Below are 26,041 nucleotides of genomic sequence, written 5' to 3' on the forward strand. Positions count from 1 at the left end.
CTTTAAAAACCAGGGAATTTGTAACAACATGATAGAGGGTATTAGGCTAAGGCAAAGTAAGCCAGGTGCAGAGACAAATGTTGTACATTCTGACTTATAAGTGGAATTTCAAAAATTTAAACTCACAGAAAAAAAAAGACCAGCCTCTGATTACCAGGCTGAGTGTAAGGAAAGGATGATATTCGGCTAATGGAGGGATAAATTACGATATTCCATAATATGGTGATGAAATGACTAGTTAAGAGTGAATTCTAAATGCTCTTACCACAAAAAATGATGATATGCTAATACAATGTGGTCATTATATAATGTACATATGTATCAAAACGGCCAATTAGAAAAACTTGTCTGTCTTAATCTGTGTGCTATAAAAAGCCAGGTAAATGATTTAAAGAAATCATTATAAGGTGGGTGCTGCTGGCTCATGCATGTAATCCTAGCTACTTAGGAGGTTGAGATTGGAGGATCACAGTTCAAAGACAGCCTGGGCAGACAAATTTGAGAGACTTCATCTCCTGTTAATCAGCAAAAAGCCAGAACTGGAGGTATGGCTCAATCTTGAGCAAATTGCTGAGCAAGATCTAGAGGCCTTGAGTTCATGCCTCAGTACTGACACACAAAAAAAGAGTAATTATATAAAGAAATGTGAGTTAATGTATGGATACACAAAATTTCTTCTACATAATTTAGACTTGAATCTTCACTCAAAATTAAGGTGCCGGGCCTCTGATATGTTGTGTACATGCCTGAAATCCTAGTACTTGTGAGGCTGAGGTGGGGGGGTGTTGACAGACTTTGTCTGTTAAAGATAAAACATCTTTCTGAAATTAATGTGACTTTATAAAATCAGGAAACTTGAATATGTATATATACCATTTGATCTAATACTTTTATAAGATTTATATACATACTTTGTAATCATAATCATTTATAACAAAAGCCTCCCTATCTGCCAAACCCACATAAAAGAACAACAGAAGTAATAATTTTTAATAAATTTTATAAATGTTCAAATATTAAGAAACTATTAAAAGTGTTCAACTTTCTATGGTAGTAGAGCATACATAAAAGAGACCATTCTAACAATTCTTACTCCAATTCAGTACATTTAGTACATTAACACTGCAGTGCAACCACCAGCACTATTCATTCTAGAACCTTTTATCACCCACACTTGGCCCCATGAATAGTAATTCTCCACTATGTGTGGTCCCAGTCATTGGTCAGCACTATTTCATCCTTAATCTCCATTTCACAAACTCTAGGGACTCCTATTTCATTCAATTGCACCAGGTATCAGAATCCCATTCCTTTGCTAAGCTGCATAATATTTTATCATATACACATCATATATTGTTTATCTTATCATCCATTGATGGTCAATTGTTTCTGACTACTGTACATTATAATGTAATGAACACTAGAGTACACATACTTATTTGAATCTTCTCAATTCTGTTTTGAGAAGTGAAATTACTACATGAGATGGTAACTGTATGTTTAATTTTTACATACATGCTTTGGGGCACCCTCCTTAAAAGTAATGTACCAAAGGTTCCGATATTTCTCCGTCTTCATCAATACTGGCTATTCTTTTGAAAAAATACAAGTATTATGCTAGTAAGTATGTAGTGATATTTTACTGCACCCTTGATTTGCATTTTCCTATTTCTATTAATGATACTGAATATCTTTTTCAGGTGCATACTTGACTTTTTTTTTTTTTAACCAGTCCTGGGGTTTGAACTCAGGGCCTGAGCACTGTCCCTGAGCTTCTTTTGCTCAAGACTAGTACTCTACCACTTGAGCCACAACACCACCTCTGGCCTTTTCTTTTTTTTTTTTTTTTGGGGTCCGGTCATGGGGCCTGAACTCTGGGCCTGGGCACTGTCCCTCAGCTTTTCAGCTCAAGGCTAGCGCTCTACCACTTGAGCCACAGTGCCACTTTTGGCTTTTTTCTTTTTGCTTATGTGATGCTGAGGAATCGAACCCAGGGCCTCAGGCATGCAAGGTAAGCGCGTTTAACCACTGAGCCACCTTCCCAGCATATGGCCTTTTCTGTTTATGTGGTACTGAGGAATCAAACCCAGGGCTTCATGCATGTCAGGCAAGCACTCTACCACTAAGCCACATTCCCAGCCCCATACTTTTTTTTTTAATAGTTTTTGAAGAAATGTCTATTTATTAATAAGCCCTTGTTCCCACTGCCCTTTTGTGCCAGCCCTGGGGCTTGAACACATGGCTCAAGACTAACCCTCTATTATGTGAGCCACAGCCCCACTTCTAGCTTTTTGGTGGCTAACTGACAATACGAATCTCAAGGACTTTCATGCTTGAGCTGGCTCCAAAACCACAATCCTCAGATCTCAGTCTCCAGAGTAGTTAGGATTATAGGCATGAGCCAGGTGCCAATGTCTCATTTGCCCATTTTTGAATTGGGACCTCTATATCATTGTGTTGTAATATTAATGTTTTCCCAGATATCTTAATGACATAGGAAAAATACTGATGTTTACTAATTTATCGAGTATTTACAGAGCACATACTTTTTCTTTCTTTCTTTGTCCCTCAGCTCTTTAGCTCAAGGCTAGCACTCTACCACTTGAGCCACAGCACCACTTCTGGCTTTTTCTGCTTATGTGGTGCTGAGAATTGAACCCAGGGCCTCCTGCATGCAAGGCAAGCACTCTACCACTGAGCCACCTTCCCAGCCCCTACAGACCACATACTATAGACCCATGTTACTGCAGACCTTAGTCTAAACTAAAAGACAAATTCTGTTATTATGGATCTTTTTAAACATGAGCCATGTGAGTAATTAAACAACAAATAGGAATTTAAGTCCTATGTTAGGTATACTAGAGACTAATAGACTATCCTAGTGAATGGTCAGTGAAGGTCTCTGAGAACATGACTTGAATAACAAGTAACAGCCTGGCATGCAAACATCTGGCCGGCAGAATGTTCCTGGGAGAGGTACTAATAAAAACCAAAGGCATGGGAGACAAGCTTGAGAGGTTTGAAGAAAAAGGAGTACACCAAGTAGGAAAAAATGTGATAATAATTCTGTAATTGTGAATTCCATAATTGGAAGATTTGAATGTTTTCTTTATGCTTATAAGTAGAATGTTGAATGGTATTTTAATTGCAGTCTCAGAATTTCATTCAAGTCTTAGAAGGTGCTAGAGAATGTCAAGGATCTATAGTCTCAACTTTCTGTGTTATCAAAATATAGTCAACCTGGTCATGGGTCATTTACCTAATCCCTCCACTTTGTGTATTTTCAGAAAGGAGTCATTGAAGTAGTGAGTCATAGGTTCACAGAGCAATGCATATCATCTTTTTCATGATGACTTGTTCTGGCAGTGAGGTAGCTTGTACTCCTATTGTGTTTTAACAAAGTCAGAATGACTTTCCAGTAAGCTAATAAATATATGTATATGAGTATCCAAAAGATAGCATGTGTGGATTCTGCTGAAGATGCTATGTATGGAAATACAGAAAAACAAGTTAAAAAAAGAAAACAGCCTTCTACAGCCACAGGTTCTTCAACTATTAATCCAATCATAGATGGAAAATACTAATCACAGATTAAAAAAAAAATCTCCTGCATCTATACTGAGCATGTATACATTTTTTTTCTGCCTTTTAAACTACTTTTTAACTGCTTGCAGCTATGTTGGAGTTTTATTTATAGGTATAATAAATAATCAAGAGACAATTTCAAGTATGCATGGGTGTGCATGGAACACATGCGAATACTGTGGCACTGAGTATCCTGATTATCAAGTGTCTTGAGTGGAGGTGAGGTATCTTGGAACCAGGGCAGGGATGACTCTTGAAGTTATTGGCAGAAGCTTTGGCAAAGGCTCTAGTTGTATAAAACACTATTGCTTGAGCAATAACAATACAAAACTCTCCGTGGAGTTTCTAAACAAGCTCTGAATTGGCCACACTGAAGAGACAGTATTTGAACATTCAAGACATGACGAACTTCAACAGGCCAGGTCTCAAATGACAATACTTTGTCTCTTTTCCTTTAGTGCCCACTTCTTCTTGGTCTGCGCTTGGAAAACCAAAAAACATTAGAGGTGGATAAAAAAGAGAAAGGGCAGGCTGATCAGGAATGAGCTGTGAAGAAAGAAGAACCTGGGAACTAGCCAAGACTAAAGTATTCAATGAGACTAGCCTTTTTAAAAACAACTAAAAGTGACTATCATTTAACAAAATCATACAAAGAACTGAAAATGAAACTTACAAGGGGAGAAAAGATCTGATAGAGTATCTGTGGTTGGATAAAAACTGGGCTCCTTGCTGTTTGACTTCAAAAATTCAACAAATTAGTTTCTAACCAGCAGAGATATAAAGTTTATCAATGTGTTTTAACAAAGTAGAGGGAATTTGGGTAGATAGATTGAAGCTGTTTCCTCAAATTTAGAAAAAGCTTTTAAATTAATGAATTATGGCCAGATGCTAAAATCACTGGGTAAAAATTTGTTGGGGGGGCTGGGAAGGTGGCTCAGTGGTAGAGCACTTGCCTTGCATGCATGAGGCCCTGGGTTCAATTCCTCAGCACCACATAAGCAAAAAGAAAAAAGCTGAAGTGGCACTGTGGCTCAAGTGGTAGAGTGCTAGCCTTGAGCTGAAGAGCTGAGGGACAGGGCCCAGGCCCAGAGTTCAGGCCCCACAACCGGACCCCCCAAAAAAATTGCTGGGAACAGTTACATAGTTTCAAAGTATTTCTGAAAAGATTACTTGTCAGTCACATATAGAGACAGTTACCTTTATAGAGGAGTCATTTACTAGACACTAAACTTAAATCAATTGTCAACACTAATATTAATGAGACACATTGACAAGATAATAGTCCAGATGCACTAGTGATATGCAATATGCTAAAATATAATTTTTGTATTTCTAAGAATGTATCACCCGAATGTAATTATGAGGAAACAATCAGGCAAATTTTGATGGATATTTACTGTATAAGTACTTATGTTGAATCAATACAAATTCTAAAAGGCAAAGTTTGGCACAATATGTTGAAAAAGAAATATCATGGCCCAACAAATATGCTACCTAAGAAAGGCACTTTATATTTAAAGACACAAATATTAGACTGAAACTAAAAGGATTGAAAAAAAACCCCACGGTACAAACAGTAATCTGAAGAGCTGTATACTCATCAAACAACATAGCCTTTGAGACAAAAAAAAGTTAATAGGAACAAGGAATATTTTATCAAGAAGATGAAACAACCATAAGCAAGTATTCCTCTAACAACAAACTCCTGAAATACCTGACAGGACTGAAGGATGAAATATGCAAACCCCAAATAGCTGAAGACCTTAACACCATACTTTCAATGGTGGAGAGAACAAATAGTTAAAGGAAATAAAAGAAAATTAAGAGGAAATAAAAGACTTGAAAAATATAACCAACTAGAATTGACAGATATCCAATGAGCAACAGAATACATATATTCCCCAAGTGCACATGAAACTATTCTCCAAGACATAAAACAATTCTCTATAAATTTAGGAGAAATAAGATCACACATGTTCTATAACCACCATGAAATTGTTATCAATATTAGGGGAAATAGTAAAAATTTAACAATATATGGCATATGAGTAGAGGGAAGGTGACCAAGTGCAGTCAAATAATTTTTAAAAAAGCATGTGGAGCGCAAGTGATATATTCTTCTAAATAACCTATTGGTAAAAATCACAAATCATAAGCAAATTTAAAAATTACTTTGAGATGGAGATGGTGTTGCCTGATGAACAGTTACTGATGGAGCTGCCCAGACCCCAAGAGATCTAGCTGTTGGGCAGCCTGTCCATAACCCTAAAGAAGGAAAGGCCTGTTTGCCTTGAGTGTGTTAGGAAGTACTGATGGGAAAATGGTTAGCACTGTGGTAAGTTCCAATGACCTGAGCAAGCATCACGTGGCTAATGGAAATCTACTGACAGCTACTGTGGATGGGCTGAAGAACAGCACCAAAAGAAGAGGACATGACAAAGTAATCACTCGGTTAAAAACCCAGGGAGTGGCTGGTTTTTCTTTTCTTTTACTTCTGGCCAACAAGGTAGGTCTCTAGTTCCCCTACATAACTTCTCCCACGTAACTGTTCAGGTAAGGTTAAGTGTCATTTTGAAGGGATGAAGGGTTGCAACACGATAGTAATGGTGAGAAAACAGTTTATTATTAGATCTGGCTAATTAATCTGTGTTGCACAGTTGTATATTCCTAGATTAACAGTTTAAAAATCCCTGTAGACATCTATGTGAAGAGAAAAATGGACCACAAAATCCATTTATTTTTAATCTATTTTTGAGAAAGAATGGACAGAGAATAAGATGAATGAAAACAAAATCACAGCATACAAAAAGTTCATGAGACACAACAATAGTTGTTCAGGCAGAAGCCATAAAGATGCAGAAAGGGAGTTACAAAGTGGATTTACTCCAAAAGAACCTTGAAGAGATTTTTAGTATAAAACTTACAATTGAGAGGGACTTATTGTGCATATAGAGCAAGTAATTTGCATCTTATTCCCTTCTTTATCTTCAGTAAATAATAATCCTGCTGAGGAACAGGATTATTATCTGGAAAAATGCAACAATTACAAAATAAAATTTCTTGTACAAATATTTTGCGCTCTTCCAGTAAAGCAGCTAATTCCTTATCTCTTCGCTAAAATAAAGCTCAGCCAACTGGCAAGACTTACCCCAAAGCATACAGAACTGTATCACTGGTTCTAATGTTTTACTTTTAAGTCTAGATATACAATCTGGGATCAGTCCAGCATAAAAGGAAAAACAGATCTACCATGAGCAAATAGGAACAACAACAATAACCAGGAGAAACAACCAGAGACTGTAGCCTATGCAAGTATTTAAAAAATAAGTACTATATTTAGAATTCTTAAAGGTACAGAAGAGCTAGCATAACAGAAAAAAAGAAAAAAGGAATAGGAAAGAAAAAGATACACAACACAGAGGTAAGAAAACAAAAAAAAAGATAAATACTGATTGTTAAAGTAATCTTTCAAAAGGCAAAACAAAACCAATCCAAACTCTGAAAGCACAGATGATGTGTTGGGTTTTTTTCTCCCTTAACGTACAGACTGAGAAGAGAATTCAGGATGTCCAATATCTCAGGCTAATGAATCTTTAAGAAAACAGGGAAAAATCAACCAAGAAATAATAAGAAAATTGTCCAGGACTGAAAACATGAATTTCATGCTTGCTATGTTCACCAATCATCACAGTAAATGAAAAAAGATGCAGCATTTAGATGTATTAATAAAATTTTAGAATACTTTGAAAAATAGTAAAACAATGGAGCTTAAATATCTGTGAAAGAAAAATCTGAGGGGCTGGGAAGGTGGCTCAGTGGTAGAGCGCCTGCCTTGCATGCCTGAGGCCCTGGGTTCGATTCTTCAGCACCACATAAGCAAAAAGAAAAAAGCTGGAAGTGGTGCTGTGGCTCAAGTGGTAGAGCCTTGACCCAAAGAACTGAGGGACAGCACCCAGGCCCAGAGTTCAGGCCTCACGATCGGACCCCCCTAAAAAAAGAAAAATCTGAGAAAATAAGAACTAGAAGGACATTAATTTTTCAACAGAACTGGATTCAGGAATAACATCTTTTAAGTTTTATAAGCCAAAATTTCTATTCTCAGCTAAGCAATCAACTAAACTGAGGGTAGAAAACATACCCCTTAAAATGCAGATAATAAAATTATATTCTACACAGTTCTATTGAGACAAACCCAGCAGGGAAAATGGCAATAAACCAAGCAAGAAATAGAAAGCATTTCTGGGGATTTAGTCTGATGACATGCTTTTATGGTCACAGCTACTTGGGAAACAAAGATTGAGAAAATTTAGTTTCAAGGCAACTAAGTTAATGAGATCCCTAACCCCAATCTCAACCAATAAACTGAGCATGGTGGCAGGCATTTATAAGCTAAGCTAAGCAGAAGACAAAAGTAGTAGGATCATAGTTTGAGGTCAGACTCAGATAAAAATGTGTGATCCGATCCCCAAAATAATATAAAGAACGGCTTGCATGTGGTAGAATGCCTGCCTAGCAAGTTGTTCAAACTTTAGTCCTACTTCTTCCCCTCTAAAAAAGGATATCCATGAATGACAGCTTCAACCCAATATGAGATCAAAAGGAAATGCTCCAGTGTTAACAGCTGGGCATGGAACACACAGGATTCTGAGACAAGAATGACTTAGTGGATAAATACATTTTGGTTCAGAGAGCAACAACAAAGAATTATAACATCCATTCACATAAAAGTCAAGTAAAGAGAAAAAGAAAATCAAAAACAAAAAACCTCTATGGGTTGCTAGGTGGAGGGAAGACTATTCATGAAGTTGAACCAACTGAAAATAAAGTTATCGTTGTATCTTAAGAGTAGTCAAAACACATGAGACAGCTTTGTCTTAAGGCTTGTCTTGAACTCAAGGAATTCTCCTGTGTCAGCATCTTGAGTAACTGGGACTATAATACTATGCCATCATGCTCAGGTATATGTGTTTAGTTTTAAAACTTTTTATTCAAATGGTACTCACTAGACACTACATTGAAAATGAACTACTCAACTTATAGGTAGGAATGGGAAGGAAAAACTGGCAGAGTGTGAGGAGGGATGACATTGTCCAAAAATAAAAGTACTCTCTACCTGACTAACCCTCTGTACATCACTTTTATAATAACAATAATTTTTTTTGGGGGTCCAGTCGTGGGGCTTGTACTCTGGGCCTGAGCGCTGTCCCTCAGCTCTTCAGCTCAAGGCTAGCACTCTACCATGTGAGCCACAGTGCCACTTCTGGCTTTTTTCTTTTTGCTTATGTGGTGCTGAGGAATCGAACCCAGGGCCTCAGGCATGCAAGGCAAGCGCTCTACCACTGAGCCAACTTCCCAGCCCCAACAATAATTTTTTTTTTTTAAAATAAAGAGTAGTCAAAATAAAATTATCTTTATATCTTAAGAGTAGTAAGAAAGTCAATAGTTAAATCAGAACTGGATAAAGCAGGAAATAGCAGAATAAACACACTAAGAAGAGATATGGAAAACTACCAAAAGAAACAGCATGAAGAATGAAAAGCAAATGTTCTGCTAAGTGGGTCAGATGTAGTCTAGAAAGACAGGCCATTATTTTTTCCATGATATGTCTTTAAGAATTAGTTGCTAAATGTATTATGCACATATTAGTTGATAAAAATAAACTTTTTTCTTTTTTTCACATTTAAACCTTAAAATACTCTGGTCAAAGTGAAGTTTTATTTTGTTAACTACTTATCTGAATTCAGTAATTGGCAGGGTAGACAATGGAAAGGAAAGTTTTAACCTGAGGGGCTGTAAGTACACCAGAGGGTACACAAGCTTATTCTCCAAACTGCTGGTAAGTTTAGCAACAGGCTGCTTATTTACTGATGATTAAATCTTAAAAAGAATGCTGCCTTCCATAGGGGAAATATAGGCATTAAGAGATCCAAAAGAATAGTGTTAAAGGGGAAGCCCAAAAAAGGGACTTACAAAGGCAACACTGGCTTGCATAGCAAAGGCTTATGCATCCCAGAGCCAAGAGACAAATGTGTAGTTATCACCGCAATGTCAATGATACCATTCTAATTCCAGTCTAATCATATTTCTATCATTTTATTTTCCACATATGCAAAAAAAAGGTAAAAAAGGCAAAAATCATGTGTGCTTGATTTCCTTAATGGCTATACCTTTCATGAATACTATCTCATTTATACTATCTCATTTTACTTATCAATCTGTGCTTTTAATGAATGGTATCTGCTGTGGAGGACAAATTGCTCTTAATGTGCAATCAAAATTTAGGAATATGAACTTGCAGGACTGAGAGACAGGCCTAAGCTATTGCCACACTGACTAAGAGTGTGTCTGAGGATTTAGTAGGCTTTCTCCTTTGACTCTTTGCATTTAACTCTAATATTTTTAGGTTAAATAGTCTTGGAGAGTTAATTGTTATCAGAGAGCAAGCTACAACAAATACAGGTATAGGATTACTGAATTTTTCAAGTGTTGCTTCTCCTCTATTTACTTATAATCAAATTTTAATTTACTTAAAATAACAAGTAATAAGAATTCCTCTACCTCCATGCCCACACTCTTTCCTGACAATAAACAGAAAACACACAACACTTACATGGCACCGTAGTTCCAAATCTACTGGGATTCAGTACTATGAACCTGTTTTTCAAGCTTCGCCTGCCCACACCCTGAGCTCCTATCAATACTAGCGTTTTTCTCTGGAAGGGGGGCATTTTGGCAACCTCTTCATATATCTGGATTTCATGACGATCAAATTCTAAATGAGAAACAAAACAGAAAAAATTAGATTGTTTCCTTTTCTATACATGAAAAGACTTCTGCTATTTTGATAATGGTTTCCTTGTCTTGATTGTTAAGTATCACTTCACATGAAGCCTTAATCAGTTTTTGTAAATTTGGTGAGGTACAATAAATTTTATCTTCAGGTTTATATACCTGCTTCCATGCCCTTGCCCTTAAAATTTTATCTAATCAAGCTAGAAAAATCTCTATGTTTTACCCTAATTTACCAAATATTCTAGTCATTCACAGCTCCTTATTATCAATATATACAAATAAAATACAGAACATCTTATGAGGGTTACTCTAAAAAGCATCTATTGAGCCTGGAGGACAAGAGCATACTTAAGGTGCACAAATGAGTATGTCCTTCTGAAATATTGTATAAAATGTGTACAAACAGCATACTGGTATCATCTCCTTTAATACTAGTCATTTCTAATTAAAAAATATTCCATTCTTTAGTTTATTAACAGTGTAGAACTGAAATACTTTATTTTTTTGTATTTTTATTTTTTTATTGTGAAAATACTGTACAGAGGGGTTACAATTACATGGGCAAGATAATGAGTACATTTCTTATCAAGCATTGTAGCCTCCTCCTTTGTTTCCCCTTCCCATTTTAATATGGTGATTTCCACAATTATCTCCTTCCTCTTTTCCTCCTCTCCCTCCCTCTTCTTTTTCCCCTCCCTCTCCTTTTTTTCCTTCCTATTTAAGACAGATTCTAATTTTAAGCTATACCCTTACCTCCTTGGTCTGTGATTTTAATTTTTTTAAAATGGCTTTTCAGGTTTTAAGTATAATTGACAAATAGGAATGGATATACTTAAAAACTATACAACTTGATGTTCTAATGTATGAATGCACTGTGATCTTATAAACAAGATAATTAACATATTACCTTACATGGTTACTATTTCCTTCTTTTAAAAAAAATCTTAAAAATATATACACCAAAAAGTTTAAGAAAGAATCCTATGATGAGACTAAGATTCCTTTGGTCTAGTACTATTTTTCCAAAAGTTGCATAAACAATGCTATGGGACCGCTGTCCGTAATCATAATTAAAATTATTCATAAAGGCATTCTGTCTTTTAGAAATGGCACATAAAATTACTGTTTTAAAATTCTCTGAAAAAATAGTTTCACACAATAGCCAGGATGGAAACAATCCAGGTGTCTCACCACAGATGGATGGATCCAAAAATTGTGGTATCTATACACAAAGGAATATTATGCAGCCATTAGAAAGGACAAAATAATGGCATTTGCAGGGAAATGGATGGAGCTAGAAGAAATCATGTTGAGCGGGGTTAGCCAAGAGGAATGAGAAATGGCACATGGTCTCCCTGATAAGTGGATGTTAAATCCAAAACAAGGTGATATGACAAAATTAACAAGGCTTAAGAAACAAAGGACTTCCACTCATCTGGTCGAATCACTACTAAATAACCCTATGCTGCTGATCACATATATGGTATATATGTGCACACTGGAGGGAAACCAGGAAGACGACACAGAACTAGAGGGAATCAGGGAAAACATACAACAGCAGGACCCATCAGCTGCACTGGACATTGACCAAAATGAACTAAGCAACTCAAGGGCAGCAATGGGAGGGAGGGAGGGAACGAGTGGGAAAGAGGAAAGAGCTGACACTATGCAAAACAAAAAAAATGTACATATCACCCAATGTGGAAGAAATAACTATTGCAAATCTCACAGAACTCATAAATGTTATAGACTACAATAGACAATCTGCCCAATGAAAGCTAGAACGTGTTTGTGACTTTAACTAAGCATCACTATCCCACAATATTGTGAAATTTGGGAAATTATGTAATCACTTAATCACAATAAAGAATTTGAAAAAATAAAAGAATAAATTCATATGAAAATGTGAAAAAAATAGTTTCAGTATTTACTACAGTGCCTTACACTGAACAAGCATAAATCCTAACCAAGTTATTTTGTTAACTATACTCGCAAAGTAAGGCCCATGCAGTATTACACAATATCAGTATAAAATTATATTTCACTATTTTCTTGAGATTGAAGGTCGTCCTATGTAGCCTAGGTTGGCTTCAAACTTGAGATTTAAATAATTTATCTTATATTTTACGATGTGTTCATATGCCACACTTGCAACTGGGTACCAATCTAAAATGTATTATTTTAAATTTTTATTAAATTATGTATTTAGAATTTGTACCATTTAAATTGATGATATAAAGCTACTTAGACCACTCAAAAGAACATTTAAAAGTACTTAAAACCTACCTGCATTTCTGGTCGTGAGATACATCATCTTTTTCTTTTTTTTGCTACTTATGGTTCCACAGAAAGGTCCTGAGGATAAGACCAATATAGTTTAAACAATCTATCAAAAATATGATAAACGATATGTTATGGGGGCAGAATGCCTAAGCTCCCGAGGGTAGCAGGGTACTGAGGTTACTCTACCAATAGGCAAAAAGGATAAAAAAGATGTTTCAAGATGGGCACGTAAGGTGCTATCAGGAGCGCACACACACAAACATACACACACAGTTTCAGAAAAGAAAGTAGATAGGAGGGGCAATATCTACTTATGTTTTAAAGAAATGCATTTGTATATTTAGACAAAGAAAAGTGAATACTAAATACTAAAATGTGTGGACTTCATTACCTGAATTGTCCCAGTCTCTTCTAACAAATGCCTTTCTCTTCTCTTCCAGGAACTGGCTTGGAATGAGACCAGCACTGCCTCCCTCTTTCACATGGCTAGCCTAAAATCAAATTAATGAGTCATATATTTCAGTGACCAAAATTTTAAGACCATATTCTAGTAACAGAACAAGCAATCGTCAGCTTAAAAAAATCACATTTCCTCTTAGAAACAATTGTTAAAAATCCATGGTTAAGCTATTTAAACACTTGAATTAACTGGCACCTAAAATTCTTTATACATATACATATATATATATGTATATGTATATACATATATATATATATATATATATTCTAATAGCAAAGGACTGAAACTATTATGTTATACAGGCTCTGTAAATTACTAAAATTTGAATTATTAAGTTTGTAAAAGAAAAGGAAGGATTATATGCTTTCTACAATATATGCTAAGCAGACATTTCATCTAATACTGTTAATAAGATATGTACAAGGAACCTAGATCTCACTATTACTGGTATTTCCTGGGGCAAATAACGAAAAACGCCAATGCTGGGAGGACAGTGTAGAGGTTAGTATTTTCTTTTCTTTTTTCCTATTTTCTTGAGACAAAGTCTTGCTATGTAACTAAGGTTTTGGCCTTTAATTTGAATTTCCTGCCCCTACCAAGTGCTAGAATTATAGGCATGTACCACCAGGCCTAGCTTAGAGTGTAAATTTTTATTATCCTAAGAGAAATCTGGATATTTTAGGAGGTAGTAAAATCAAATAGCCAAAACTTCTTCTAGTGCCAAAATATTTTTAAATAAAACTAAAGTAAGTGATAGTTACTGACTGCTAGAGAACTGATTGTTAGAGGTTTAAATTAGTGTCTTCATCCTTAACAACTGGCATAGAAAATCTGGTCTTATTTGTAGCAATCCTGAACACTAGAATTAAAGCAAAAGGCTATCAAAATGGAGATAATACTGACTTAGAAGAGAAAACAAAGGAATGGAATTTACAGAAAATGAAAAAAGGGAAAACTGGGGAAAAAATCAAAATAGCCACAGAAAGCAGATTTTAACAAAGAGAGTATTAAGAAATTCAGTGGAAAGCTATCAAAATTATGAACTCCAATTTGCCTACTTGTTAATTTTTGTACCAATATGGTCTTAACTTAAGACGTACTAGTAAGACTCTCCTCAATATGGGAATCATTTCCCCTTAGAGGTCAACATACAATAGGAGGCTGAGACCTGGGGACTGACATTCAAAAAGCCAGCCAAGGGAGGAAAATATTTGAGACTCCAATTTATGACCAGAAAACTGCAAGTGATACTGTGGCTCAAAGTGGTAGAGTGCTAGCCTTGAACAAAAGAGCTCAGGGAAAGCGAGCAGGCCCTGAGTTCAAGCCCCATGACCAACAAAAACAAGAAAAAAGAAGTTAATATGTAACACAATAGTGCTAACATGAGTTGCCAGTACCTCAGTTAATTCTGAAGTTTGTCCATGGTCCTTCCTTCTTACATCTTATTCTCTAATGATACTACCATTTGTTTTGATAGCTTAAAAGATTACAGATTTTGTTATTACCAGTTTCTCCAATTCTAAATATTGTAGTTATTTGGTGATAGGAACAAATACAAAAACAATAATAGGAAGAAGTGGGTAGATTTAAGGGCTTGAGAAATTATGCTTTACTTGCCATGAACGTACACACACAAGATAAAGACTGCTGTATCTACTATAACAAATTCTTAGTTAAAACAAACCAAAACCAAACATTGACAAGGGATGACCCCAAGCAGGTTCTTCTTGTCTGATGCCATATTTTAACGCAATCATCCATGTGTAAGAATCAATTAGTCTAATGCCTAAACCAAGGGGATAGTACCACAGGTGGGTTAATTCTGCATTTATTAACAGCTACTCACAAATTCCCTCTCAATTTGGTCTTCTGTCATCAAAATTAGTAGCCATGAAGCAGGAGCTGTTCATGCGGGAAAAATCATTGGAACAAATGCTAATACCTTCTTCCTGTATATTCAGATACTGGCCAGATCTAAGATTAAAAATAGAAAAGCAGTTGAGGAACTTTTGAGAAGCATACTAACCTGCCACCAATTTGGGTCTTCTCTGTTTACAATCTGAAGAATTTCTCCTTTGGAAAACTTCAGTCCTGCTTCTTTGCAGGGTATCAGGTTATCATTGTATGGATTATAATCAAAATGACACTTCACAAATACCTAAAACACACAGCACAATGAAAAGTACCACACTTGTATCATTTGCCATTGGATTTTAAAATCCTTTTCAAGTCACTATGATATATATAGTACTTCAGATAAACAACTGTTTCTCACAAATAAAAAATCAAATTGTTAGAATATTAATAGAATTTGGCATTACCAAATAAGAAGCACTAATGCTTTGTTTGTTTGTATTTTAAATTCTCATCTTTAATCAACAGTTTGATAATCATTCTAATCCATCATTCTTTTACCTCCGCAGCCTTCTCACTTGATTTTCCAACCAACTGAATACTTTTTAATATAAATAAATACACTTTCCAACTAACATCCTATAATATATGTAGCTAATATAAGGAATGTATTTCAGATATGTTAGGTGAAGGTAACCTGAATCCAAAATCAAACATACAAGTTCATATGTAATCAGACCTGAAATATATTTAATAACCTTTAGAAAAAGTTAAAAACTCAACTTTCCCCTCTAGTAATATTTTTAAAGATTTTTACTGGCTAAAATATAAAAACAACCTGTTGAACTCATTCTGATTTTCATAACTTAAATTTAAATAACAGCATTAAATGAGTGAAGACAAATACTAAAGACTTCTAAATATTTTCCAATTTCAAGTCATTTAAACATTTACATCTTTCAGTCTTGTTTATTAATAAAAGTAAAATTAAAATCAGTCACAACTGTTATTTCAGATCTCCAATAGCTGGAATATTTTGCTTATTCACTTTAACTGAATCCTACATAAGTGCTGTCAACATTTGATGGCGAACTGTTGGAATTAACCTGGTTTCACATGTATTCATAAAAATTCAAATTTTATCTTCTAAAGAACAGTCACTATTAATCAGCAAGTAAATGTTAGTATGCAGGAAAGTACACAATTAGTCAAACTAACAATGTTATTTGCATATTTATCACACTTCTATAACTAATCAAACAATCTATTCAAACAGCATAAGCAGATACATTGCATTATTAGTATAATAAAAACTGATGACCAATGCCTTGTGAAATTATTTAAAAGTACAATCTGGGAGCATGTCATAAAATTTTAGTTATTTACAATTAAGTGATTCTAACAAAAAAACATTGTGAAGTTTTACAGTTACTTTGTAAAGGGTAAAAAAAAAATGAATGCTTAAAACAACCAGTAAGGCAATAATTGTTTCCCAATATATAGTTTCAGAAATATCTACTAAGCAAGCATACAAACAATATTAAAATTGCTAAAATGTGATAGTTGGCTAATTTCACAGTAGCATGCAGGCTCAATGTTTTGACAGTGAGAAAAATCCAAAATAACTGAATCTAATCAATGTAAATTTAGTTGACTAATAAGACAAGAAAACTGAAAACCGGAGATTATTTTAGAATATCATACCTGCCGGATGCGTGCTGGTTGCCTCTCCATATTGATGCAACTCTAGAAATATATATTTTAATTGCATAAATAAAGCCAGATTTTTAAATCATAATAAACTAAGCTATAAATTACTGGCCCACTGTATCTTACACACTTATATTACTACTCTCATTTAGACAGAGATATAGTGAAGTGGTGGTTGAATTCAATTGTAATATCAATGTACATATGTGAAAATGGAAACAAGTAACTTGATATGTGGGAGGGTGGGGACAGACAGAGGGGGCAGAATGATGGAGGGGTGGTACTGATCAAGATGCACTAGTTCACAAATCAACAATGGTGAACTAAAATCCTTTTGTAATTATTTAATGAAAAATAAAATTTGAAATTAAAAAAATCTACCTCCCTATAATTGTCCCAAGGTTATGATGCCTGCAAATTGTAAATAATAGAAACAAGTTGGAAACATTTGAGATGAGGCAAAGAAAAGGGAGGCATGCAAAGTCATAAAAAGACCAATACTCGCCTCACTTAGGAAGATGCACTGATTTGTGGACCATAAATGTGGCCTTGGCTTGGATCTGTTTATCAGTCTTTTTATGTGAGACAAGACATTTTGCAACCATAAAGTTACACAAATTTCAAGTATCAGTTACCTGGCTCCCTTTATATTGTTCAGGACATGTTATTATTTATAAGAATACAAACGACATCTATCATATATAAAAGATTTCAAGAAGAAAAATTATTTATCAACAACTTTTAAAGCACTACCCCTGTGCTCAAAAAACTCAGATTAATCTGGCTTTGCTTTGGTAAATCTATCTGAAAAATCAATTAACCTAACCTTTCACCTTGGAATTTTGTAATGACTTTGAAATAGGAGTTGGCTAGATTTAGTACAATTATGTTTTATGAAGTGTATATTACAGTGTTTCACTATTAGGTTATGAATTGCAATTTCATATTCTTACTAAAGAATGACCAAGAATTTAGAATAGAACAGAAAAGGAAATACAAGTAGTTTTTAAACAAACATGTTCAGCCTCACTCAAAAGTAGAAAAACTAAATTATATTAGGATAATGTTTTATTTCCTATCTGATTACAAAAATCAAAATAATTGACATTCTGTAAATAGGACTCTACTATTTTCCTATAGGCACTTTTCTAACAGGCTCTGAAGGACTCACTGAATCTCTTGAGAGGACTATTAGATAATAGGATCATCAAGATTACTAACGCAACCCCCCTAACCTATAATCCATTTCTTAGAATGAATTCAACAGCTATATTACTCAGCTAAGGTGCAAAGTGACTACTTATGAAACTATTAACTACTGAACTATTCCTAATAACTAAAGAAGCAATCTGCTTAAATAGTCAATGCTAAAAAAATGTCCATTTGGAATATTAGGTAGTGATAAGATTCTTAAGCTACATAGCTACTTGAAAAAAGGTTCAAAGTAGCATTTGCACTATAAAAATTTTTCATGGAAAAGGGGAATAAGAATAAAGAAGCTTTGGGGCCAGGCACAGGTGGTTCATGCCTATAATCCTAGCTACTCAGGAGGCTGAGATCTGAAAGTCCATGAGACTTATCTCCAATAAACCACTAGAAATCCAGAAATGGAGCTGTGGTTCAAGTGGTAGAACACTTGCCTTGAGCTGAAGAACGCAGGGACAGTGTCCCAAGCCCAGAGTTCAAGCCCCATGACTGGCATCCCCCCCACCACCAAAAAAAAGAAGCTTTGGAAGAGAAACTAATATCATATTTTCTTTTTTCTTACTGGGACAGCGAAGACAAGGTTGTACTAGAAAAGAATCAGAGACAACTGAAAATATATTTATATTTTTTGATATCTGAATCATGGGATTCACTTATTCAAAATTAATATCATTATAGTATTAATAATAAAAAACTCTTCTTTCAGACTTAGATGAAGTATCAAGGACCTTCTCACCTAAGATATCTAAAAAGTTGACCTTTGTACATATAAAACAATATGTCTCAAGACTATAGATCCAAGATCAGATAAGGCAAACATGGAATCAAGCAAGATGAGCCATGCTGAGAAAAGTTTCCAGGTTACAACTCAGGAAGAAAAAAATCATGTTGCAACCCGGTGAGCTTCAAGTTGAGAAAATGAACTGGGAGACCAGGGAGGATCAGGTAGCCACAGGGAGGATCAGGTGGCCACAGTACATGGAACAGTAGTGCCAGTGAGGAAAGTTTCAGAGACAGAAACACGGGGACTTAGTTCAGCTGTGCACTGATTGATCACAGAGCTCTTTCCTCTTGACACTTTAAGAATCACTTGAGCTGGGTGCCGGTGGCTCACGCCTGCAATCCTAGCTAATCAGGAGGCTGAGATCTGAGGATTTCAGTTCAAAGCCAGCCCAGGCAGGAAAGTCGGCAAGACTCTTATCGCCAATAAATCACTAGAAAACCGAAAGTGGCACTGTGGCTCAAGCAGTAGAGTGCTCGCCTTGAGCTGAAGAGCGCAGGGAGAGCGCCCAAGCCCAGAGTTCAAGCCCCATGACCAACCAAAAAAAAAAACAAAACAATCACTTGAAAGTCTTAATAGGGAAACAATCAGATCATGTAGGTTAAGAACATCTTCTCTTTATACCAGGTTGAATAGAAAAACCTCCTAATTCATGATATTGAGTAGAGGCACTTTGAAAGTTTATGCCCTAGACTTCCCTTGCTGTGGTATTAAAAGTTTAAGGAGCGAGATCTCAAAGATGAAACTTTTCCCAAGTAAACTAACTGAATCCTAGGATGAAGCTTAAGAATCCTAATTAAAAAATAGCCATCATTCAGCTAGGCATGGTGGTTCACATTTATAATCCTAGTCCTCAGCATACTTAGGCAGATGGATCTTGAGTTCAAAGCTAGCCCGAGCTAGAGAACTACCTCAAAACAAAAAAGACTCAATCTGAACTTAAATAAACCAAAATGTCAGATATAAAAGCAAGCAGGCAAGCACAAAAACACACATTAAAAAAATCAGGTGCAATTTTACTAACTATATTTCTTTTGTAAATTGCAGAAGAAAGATGAGTGAACTTTTTTTTTTTTGAAACAGGTCTTACTAAGTAGCCTAGAATGACCATAAAACTCCCAATCCTGTCTCAGCTTTCTGAGAACTGGAATTAGAGGCATGCACTACCATAACCCACTAAAAAACTATCCAACATGGAAAACTAAGCAGAGCTACAGTAAGAATTGGATATCTACGGCAAAAAAAAGAGAGAGACAAAGTAAAAATACCAAGTCAGATATTTTCTTCATGCCTTATATCAAAATGAAGAGTAAATGTATCATATATCTAGAGGTAAAGCACCAACCGACTCATAAAATTATAGAAGAAAATCTTTCTCACATATAATTTCTTATGAAAACACAGTTTATAAAAGGAAAAACTGATCAATTTGTACTTTTTGAATGACACTGATGAAAGAAATGTCACAGAATGAGAGAATATCTCTGCAAATCACAATACTGATGAAGTACTTGTATCAGAATACATAAAGAACACTTTAAACAAGAAGACAAATAATTCAATACTCATTACTGAACACAAATATTGAAAATGCTGTAAATTAAAATCACAATGAGATAATACTGTGTATTTACTGTAATACTAAAAGACCGATGATACTAACTACAATGATGATGTAAAGTGACTCCCTCTCATACAATATCGGTGGGAATGTAAATTGGAAGACCTGTTTTTGAAAATCATTCATTTAAAAAAAATTTCAACATATATCCACCACAATCATCCAACTTGTATTTACTCAAGAGAATTACATTTAAATGTCTATAGTAAATTTACTCGTAACAGCTGCAAATTGGTAATAACATTAATCATCAGCTAGTTCACCACAATAACCTAGCTCTTACCATTAATAAGCTACTGCTTTTCTGCCTCAAAGATAGAAAACAAATAATTGATATAAGCAATAATTTAAAAGTAGCAGCATACAAGGGTCCTTGAATTTTAAATACAAAAGATGGTAGTATATTTCATATTCTACTTAAAAATTAAAGATAGTAAAAAAGTTGAAATTTTACTTTTTTAGAAGTTGAATCAATTGTTTGTTTCATTGTTTAAAACCTCATCAAAATTCTGAAAGAGATCACCCTCCTTCTGCAGTAGCAAGTGGTGCTTTTCCATCCAGCTTCTGCCAGTGTCCTTAAGCTTGTCAGTGCCAAGATGGTTTAAGATCCTGGGTGACATTTCTGTCAGCTGCTTTGTTTCAGCATGACTGGGAATGGTTTGAGTTTGGTTGCCAGAGTTGTCTGAATGCTGCTGGTCTTTATCCCCTTTAACATGAGACACGCTTCATTCCTAATTTCTTTAAGAACTGAAGATCTGTACTGTCATTTACAAAAAAATACTTTAGGACTTACCATTTGTGGGCAATTCCTTTTACCAGTGGAAGATTGGGACTGACAGTGGGCAAGTCTCTTGGTTAATGATGGGCTCTTTATTTTGTGGGAAATAGGGCTTCAGCTGGCACTTAAGGTCTTCAGTAGAATAGCAGATCTACTTTCTGATTTTAAAGGGAGAGCTTCTAACATAAGCTACTCCTAAGAATGTCTTCATTTTAGTGTGTTTTTGAAAAAAAATGTTAAGGAGATTACCTCCTGTTCCTAGTTTATTAATCTTAAAAAACATGAATAGGTATTAAAATTTATCAAATTCTCTATGGAAGCTATTAATCTGCCTATATATGGATTTTTCTAATGAAAATCTGTGCTAGCATACCTGCAATAAATCCATTTGGAGATGGTATTATCATTCTCAGATTTGCTGATATTTTATTACGAATTGTTTCATGTATATCCTTGAATGAAAGAGACCTGTCATTTCTTTGGTATCTAGATTTCGATGGTTTTAAAAAATGAGTTAAAAGAATTTCTATCGAGAAAGTTCATGTGCTGGATATTCAGTCCAGATGGTCAGATAGTGGAAAGATGACTGGATCACCACAAGGGCACCTTGTCAATGATTAATTCACTAATGAATTCATATTGAATGAGCTATTAGAAGGTAGGGAGGCAGGAGGAAACAGGCACTGAGAGCTTGTTCTTGAAGAGTTTATCTTGCCCTGAACTGTTCCTGTTTGACTCTCTGCTTCTGGGCCCCATGAGATGAGCAACTTTGTTCCTTTCATGTCTTTCTGATGTGATGTTTTGTATTACCACAGACCAGAATCAATGGTGCCAAAGAATCATGGACTGAAATCTCTCAAACTATGAGGCAAAATAAATCTTTCTTCCTTTTAAATTATTCTTTCAGGTACTTGTCACAGTGACAGAAAACAAACACCGACCTTAAGCTGATTTACTGACATCCTTTGAAAAACTACCCGAAAAGAATGCTCCGGGCTTCCCTCTGTTCTCACAGCAATCCGAGCAAGAGATTTGAGAGGCAACATGGAGATACTCACTTTTTCCATGGTCTTTAAAACTCAAATACTACCAAAGTTCATAATTTAATGAATTTTCCATTTGAACTAAGCCCTTAACATGTAATTTGGCCATAACTTTTGCTCTAAGGCGAGACAGTAAAACTAATTTTTTCTTTTTGGTGCCAGTCCTGGGGCTTGAACTCAGGGGCCTTTCTCTGAGCTCTCTGAGCTTTTTACTCAAACTTTTTTGTTCAAATGGTGCCACAGCTCCACTTCTGGCTTTTGGTGGTTAACTGGGGATAAAAGACTTTCCTGCTGGGGCTAGCTTCCAACCACAATCCTCAGATCTTAAGTCTCCCAAGAAACTAGGATTATAGGTATGAGCCACTGACACTTATACCGTAAAACCAGCTTTTATTTCTTTCATTATCTTATGGACAAAAGTCCTATTCTTATTATAGGTTTTAGCAGTCTAGGAAAAAATTTTTTAATTGAGAGCTTTCTCCTTTGCACTATAAGGAAGAAGTACTATGGCTTCTGATTTTGCCTATGTGTTTCTCTTAAGCTTTGGAGCCATTATTAAGCAAAATAAGGTTAACCTACACACTCACATTATCATGATAGACAAAGTGGATAGATATTAAGAGATTAATGGACAGGGAGTGTATATAGCATGGATACACTGGACAAATGATTCACATCCTGAGCAGTACTCAACGATAGTTATTACATGACTCAGAATGGTGTGCAGCTGAAAATTTATGCATTGTTTACCTCAGGAATTTTCCACTTAATAGTGTTTGACCACAGAAGGTCAACTGAAACGGAAGAGAGCATCACCATGGGCAATGGTGGGGAGGAGACTACTGTACTACACAACAGGGATGCTAGTGAAAGATCTGAAGAGCCTCAATGCCCTTCCTTCCTCACAGGCTCTGTTAATAGCACACTCTTGATTTTCCCAGGACAGTCTTGGTTTATGCCTATGCTCCAACATAATGAGTTCTCCTGTCCATTTTTTAAAAGTCCTACCTTGGATATGTCTTAGTTTATCTTTGGGAGTCTATCTCTGTTCGAGTACCTTTTCTTTTTCCTGGGGCTTCAACTCAAGGCATGGGCACTGTCCTTGAGCTTTTTTGTTCAAGGCTACTGCTCTACTAGTTGATCACAGATCTACTTTTGGCTTTTTTTGCTGGTTAAATGAGAGTTTCACAAACTTTCCTGCCTGGGCTGGCTTCCTACCATGATCTTCAGATCTCGGTCTCCAGATTAGCTAGGATTATAGATGTGAGCATTAGTGCCTGGCTTACCTTTCTCTTTTTAAGGCAGACTAAGCCTGCTACTGCTTCACAGATTTACACAGATACACATCCCTCTCCTTTCCCAGCTCCAAAGGCTAAGTAAAATACAGAGATTAAGAAATTAGGAGATGGGGAAAATTTTATGCTTATGCCAAGGCTTAAATAAATATCCACACATTTCATGCAACCTCATTCATCAGACACAAAAATCTACCTAGAATTAAACATTACAAGAATTTATTTTTCCTATAAAGTTCATCATAGCTATGGCATTTCTGGTTTGGACTATAGAGGGTGATGTCTCTATCACTAGAACATTCCCTAGTTCAATTATCTATTTTACTTAAACTACAGGATCAAATGTGTGAAAGACAAGTGTCCAAGATTTTCTTCAATCCATTCTTCCTCCTGGCTTTATTCTTCCATCAGCCTCCTATCACAGGAACACGAATCTAGAAGCCTTAATACACACTTTGAACACCGCATGTTAAAAACGTTCATATGACTAATGAAAAGTTTTAAGGTTTTTCTGATATCTAGCTGTAGACTTCTATAATAACAGGGTTTCTAGTGCTTACAAAGACAGGTCATTATTTCTTTCATAACAGTATTAATTGCTTAAAAATTCAAATATTCACTCATGACAAAATAAGCCACTTTAGAATAATTAATTCAGACAGCTGTTCTGATCTTTAGGGAAAAAAAGGCAACTGGTGATTATATCCAATAGAATGATTAAGGGAACAAAAATGTTGTTAATATGATAAAAAAAATTGATTACCAACCTGTTGAGGAGTAATGGTATCTCTGTAACTTGGTAAAATTTTTAGGGTGACACTTCCACTAATATTTTTCAGTAATTCTTGTAATTCTTTCGGATTATTTCCAACCTCATGGCCATTGACTTCTTTAATGATATCTCCCACATGCAGGAGACCTTGTCGATCTATCATTCCTCCATGAAGGATTCGGGCAATTACTAGATCATTATTTTCAACTCTAAATGTAACACCCTTTAGGAATAAAAATGAAAAAATAAAAGCCATTTATTTTTTATTAAGAATCAATATGTAAATATGCATTAGTACATAAAAGCGAATAAAAACCAGGTAACTGAATTGTTCTGACTTTCCTCACGTTTTCTATGGTAATAATTTAATCCTACTGGCTTAGTTTTAACTGGGACAATGTATTATGCCACTCTGTCAAAGGGAGTTCCATGGCAGGGATAACCCTAAAAATGAGGCCAATATCAGTATGTAGTCTATCTTCCACAGGATAACATGAAACTTGAGGAGGTAGGTAAAGATATTCTGGCATTCGGATAGGCTTATCCCTGGCTTTTCCTTTTATTTATATCACTGTTCTTTGTTAGGACTCATTAGAAACAGTAAACTTCACTACTCACAGGATCACATTATGCTTTATATTTTTATAGTAACTTTCATATTTTGTTACTCTATTAATAAACAGTTCATTTCTTCAAAGAGTAGAAGAAATGGAATATTTATCTTTTAAACTTTTTGCTACTCAGTTTAATTTTTCACTTTGATTTAGTTTCATTGGCTAAACCAAATTTAAAGACATCAACTATGTATGTATATACAGATCTGATAAAAGAAACATGGATTCAAATCCACAGTAATATGTACAAAAGACAAAAGCAAAGTAGTGACTGAACCACAAAATATATCTAAGACTTAAAGTGGCATTGATTTGTCTACTCACCAATGGTTCCCCAGCTCTTTTGTGAATACCAAGAATACGAATGGCATCTACTGGTAATAACTGATTATTGATAGAATTATTCATTTCTGGACTTGATGGAGGTGAATCGTAACACTTTGATGCGACAATATCATGGGCTTCCAAGAGTGACTATAAGGAGTCAAAACAGCCTGAGGTTATTAGCTACTGATGGAACATGTTACTAAAAATAATTTGTTAGTTCATTATCACCATGCAGCACTAAAAATTTTTAAGGCACACACACATTATTAAATTCCCAAATGTAAATCAAATCAAATATATACAATTTTAAATTATATGTGCTATCATCGAACAATTTTGTATTCTTATTTTAGATTTGAAGAGACAGTATTCAATCACACATTTTTCAAGGGGCATGCTCACTGTAAACTGAATCTGGGTTCTTAAGGGGGCACTGAATTTCCCTGCCACCAGTGTCATTCTCCTCATTCCATGCTTATCATTAATCTCAATTCATCAGGTACTATAAAATTTTAAGTGATAATTTTTTATCTTCTGTCTCTGTTAGTATGATGATATACTTTTCAAACATACAAAATGTCTATTAAAAAGCTGTCTGAACAAGATGCAAACATAAAGGGGATCCAAATAGGGAAAGAAGAAATAAAACTCTCCCTCTTTGCAGTTGACATGATCTTGTATTTAAAGAATCCCATAGACTTCACTCCCAAATTACTCAAGTTGATTCAAAACTTTGGCAAAGTAGCAGGGTATAAAATTAACCCCCCAAAATCAATGGCTTTTCTGCATGCCAACAATGAGAAAAGTATGGCTGAAATTAGGAAAGTAACTCCATTTGTAATAGCCCCACAAAAAAAATACCTAGGAAGTAACTTAACCAAAGAAGTGAAGGACCTATATGATGAAAACTTTAAAATCTT

At 35.2% G+C, this 26,041-nt stretch overlaps 1 protein-coding gene across 2 annotated transcripts in view; it reads right to left on the reverse strand.

The window, feature by feature from the left end:
- Mpp6 (membrane protein, palmitoylated 6 (MAGUK p55 subfamily member 6)) overlaps positions 1-26,041 on the reverse strand; it is a 51,222-nt gene that overhangs the window by 12,778 nt on the left and 12,403 nt on the right. The window contains exons 3-9 of one of the 2 annotated variants that reach the window (XM_013024467.1): positions 25,119-25,268; positions 24,176-24,403; positions 16,679-16,720; positions 15,147-15,278; positions 13,052-13,151; positions 12,664-12,732; positions 10,196-10,357 (exon numbers count right to left, since the gene is read on the reverse strand). In XM_013024467.1, the coding sequence (XP_012879921.1) occupies positions 10,196-10,357; positions 12,664-12,732; positions 13,052-13,151; positions 15,147-15,278; positions 16,679-16,720; positions 24,176-24,403; positions 25,119-25,268 (883 nt within the window). The remainder of the gene's footprint in view (positions 1-10,195; positions 10,358-12,663; positions 12,733-13,051; positions 13,152-15,146; positions 15,279-16,678; positions 16,721-24,175; positions 24,404-25,118; positions 25,269-26,041) is intronic. The other variant, XM_013024468.1, reaches the window with a different exon arrangement.

This window comes from Dipodomys ordii, unplaced genomic scaffold (assembly GCF_000151885.1).
Source record: "Dipodomys ordii isolate 6190 unplaced genomic scaffold, Dord_2.0 Scaffold76, whole genome shotgun sequence".
Classification (NCBI taxonomy): domain Eukaryota; kingdom Metazoa; phylum Chordata; class Mammalia; order Rodentia; family Heteromyidae; genus Dipodomys; species Dipodomys ordii.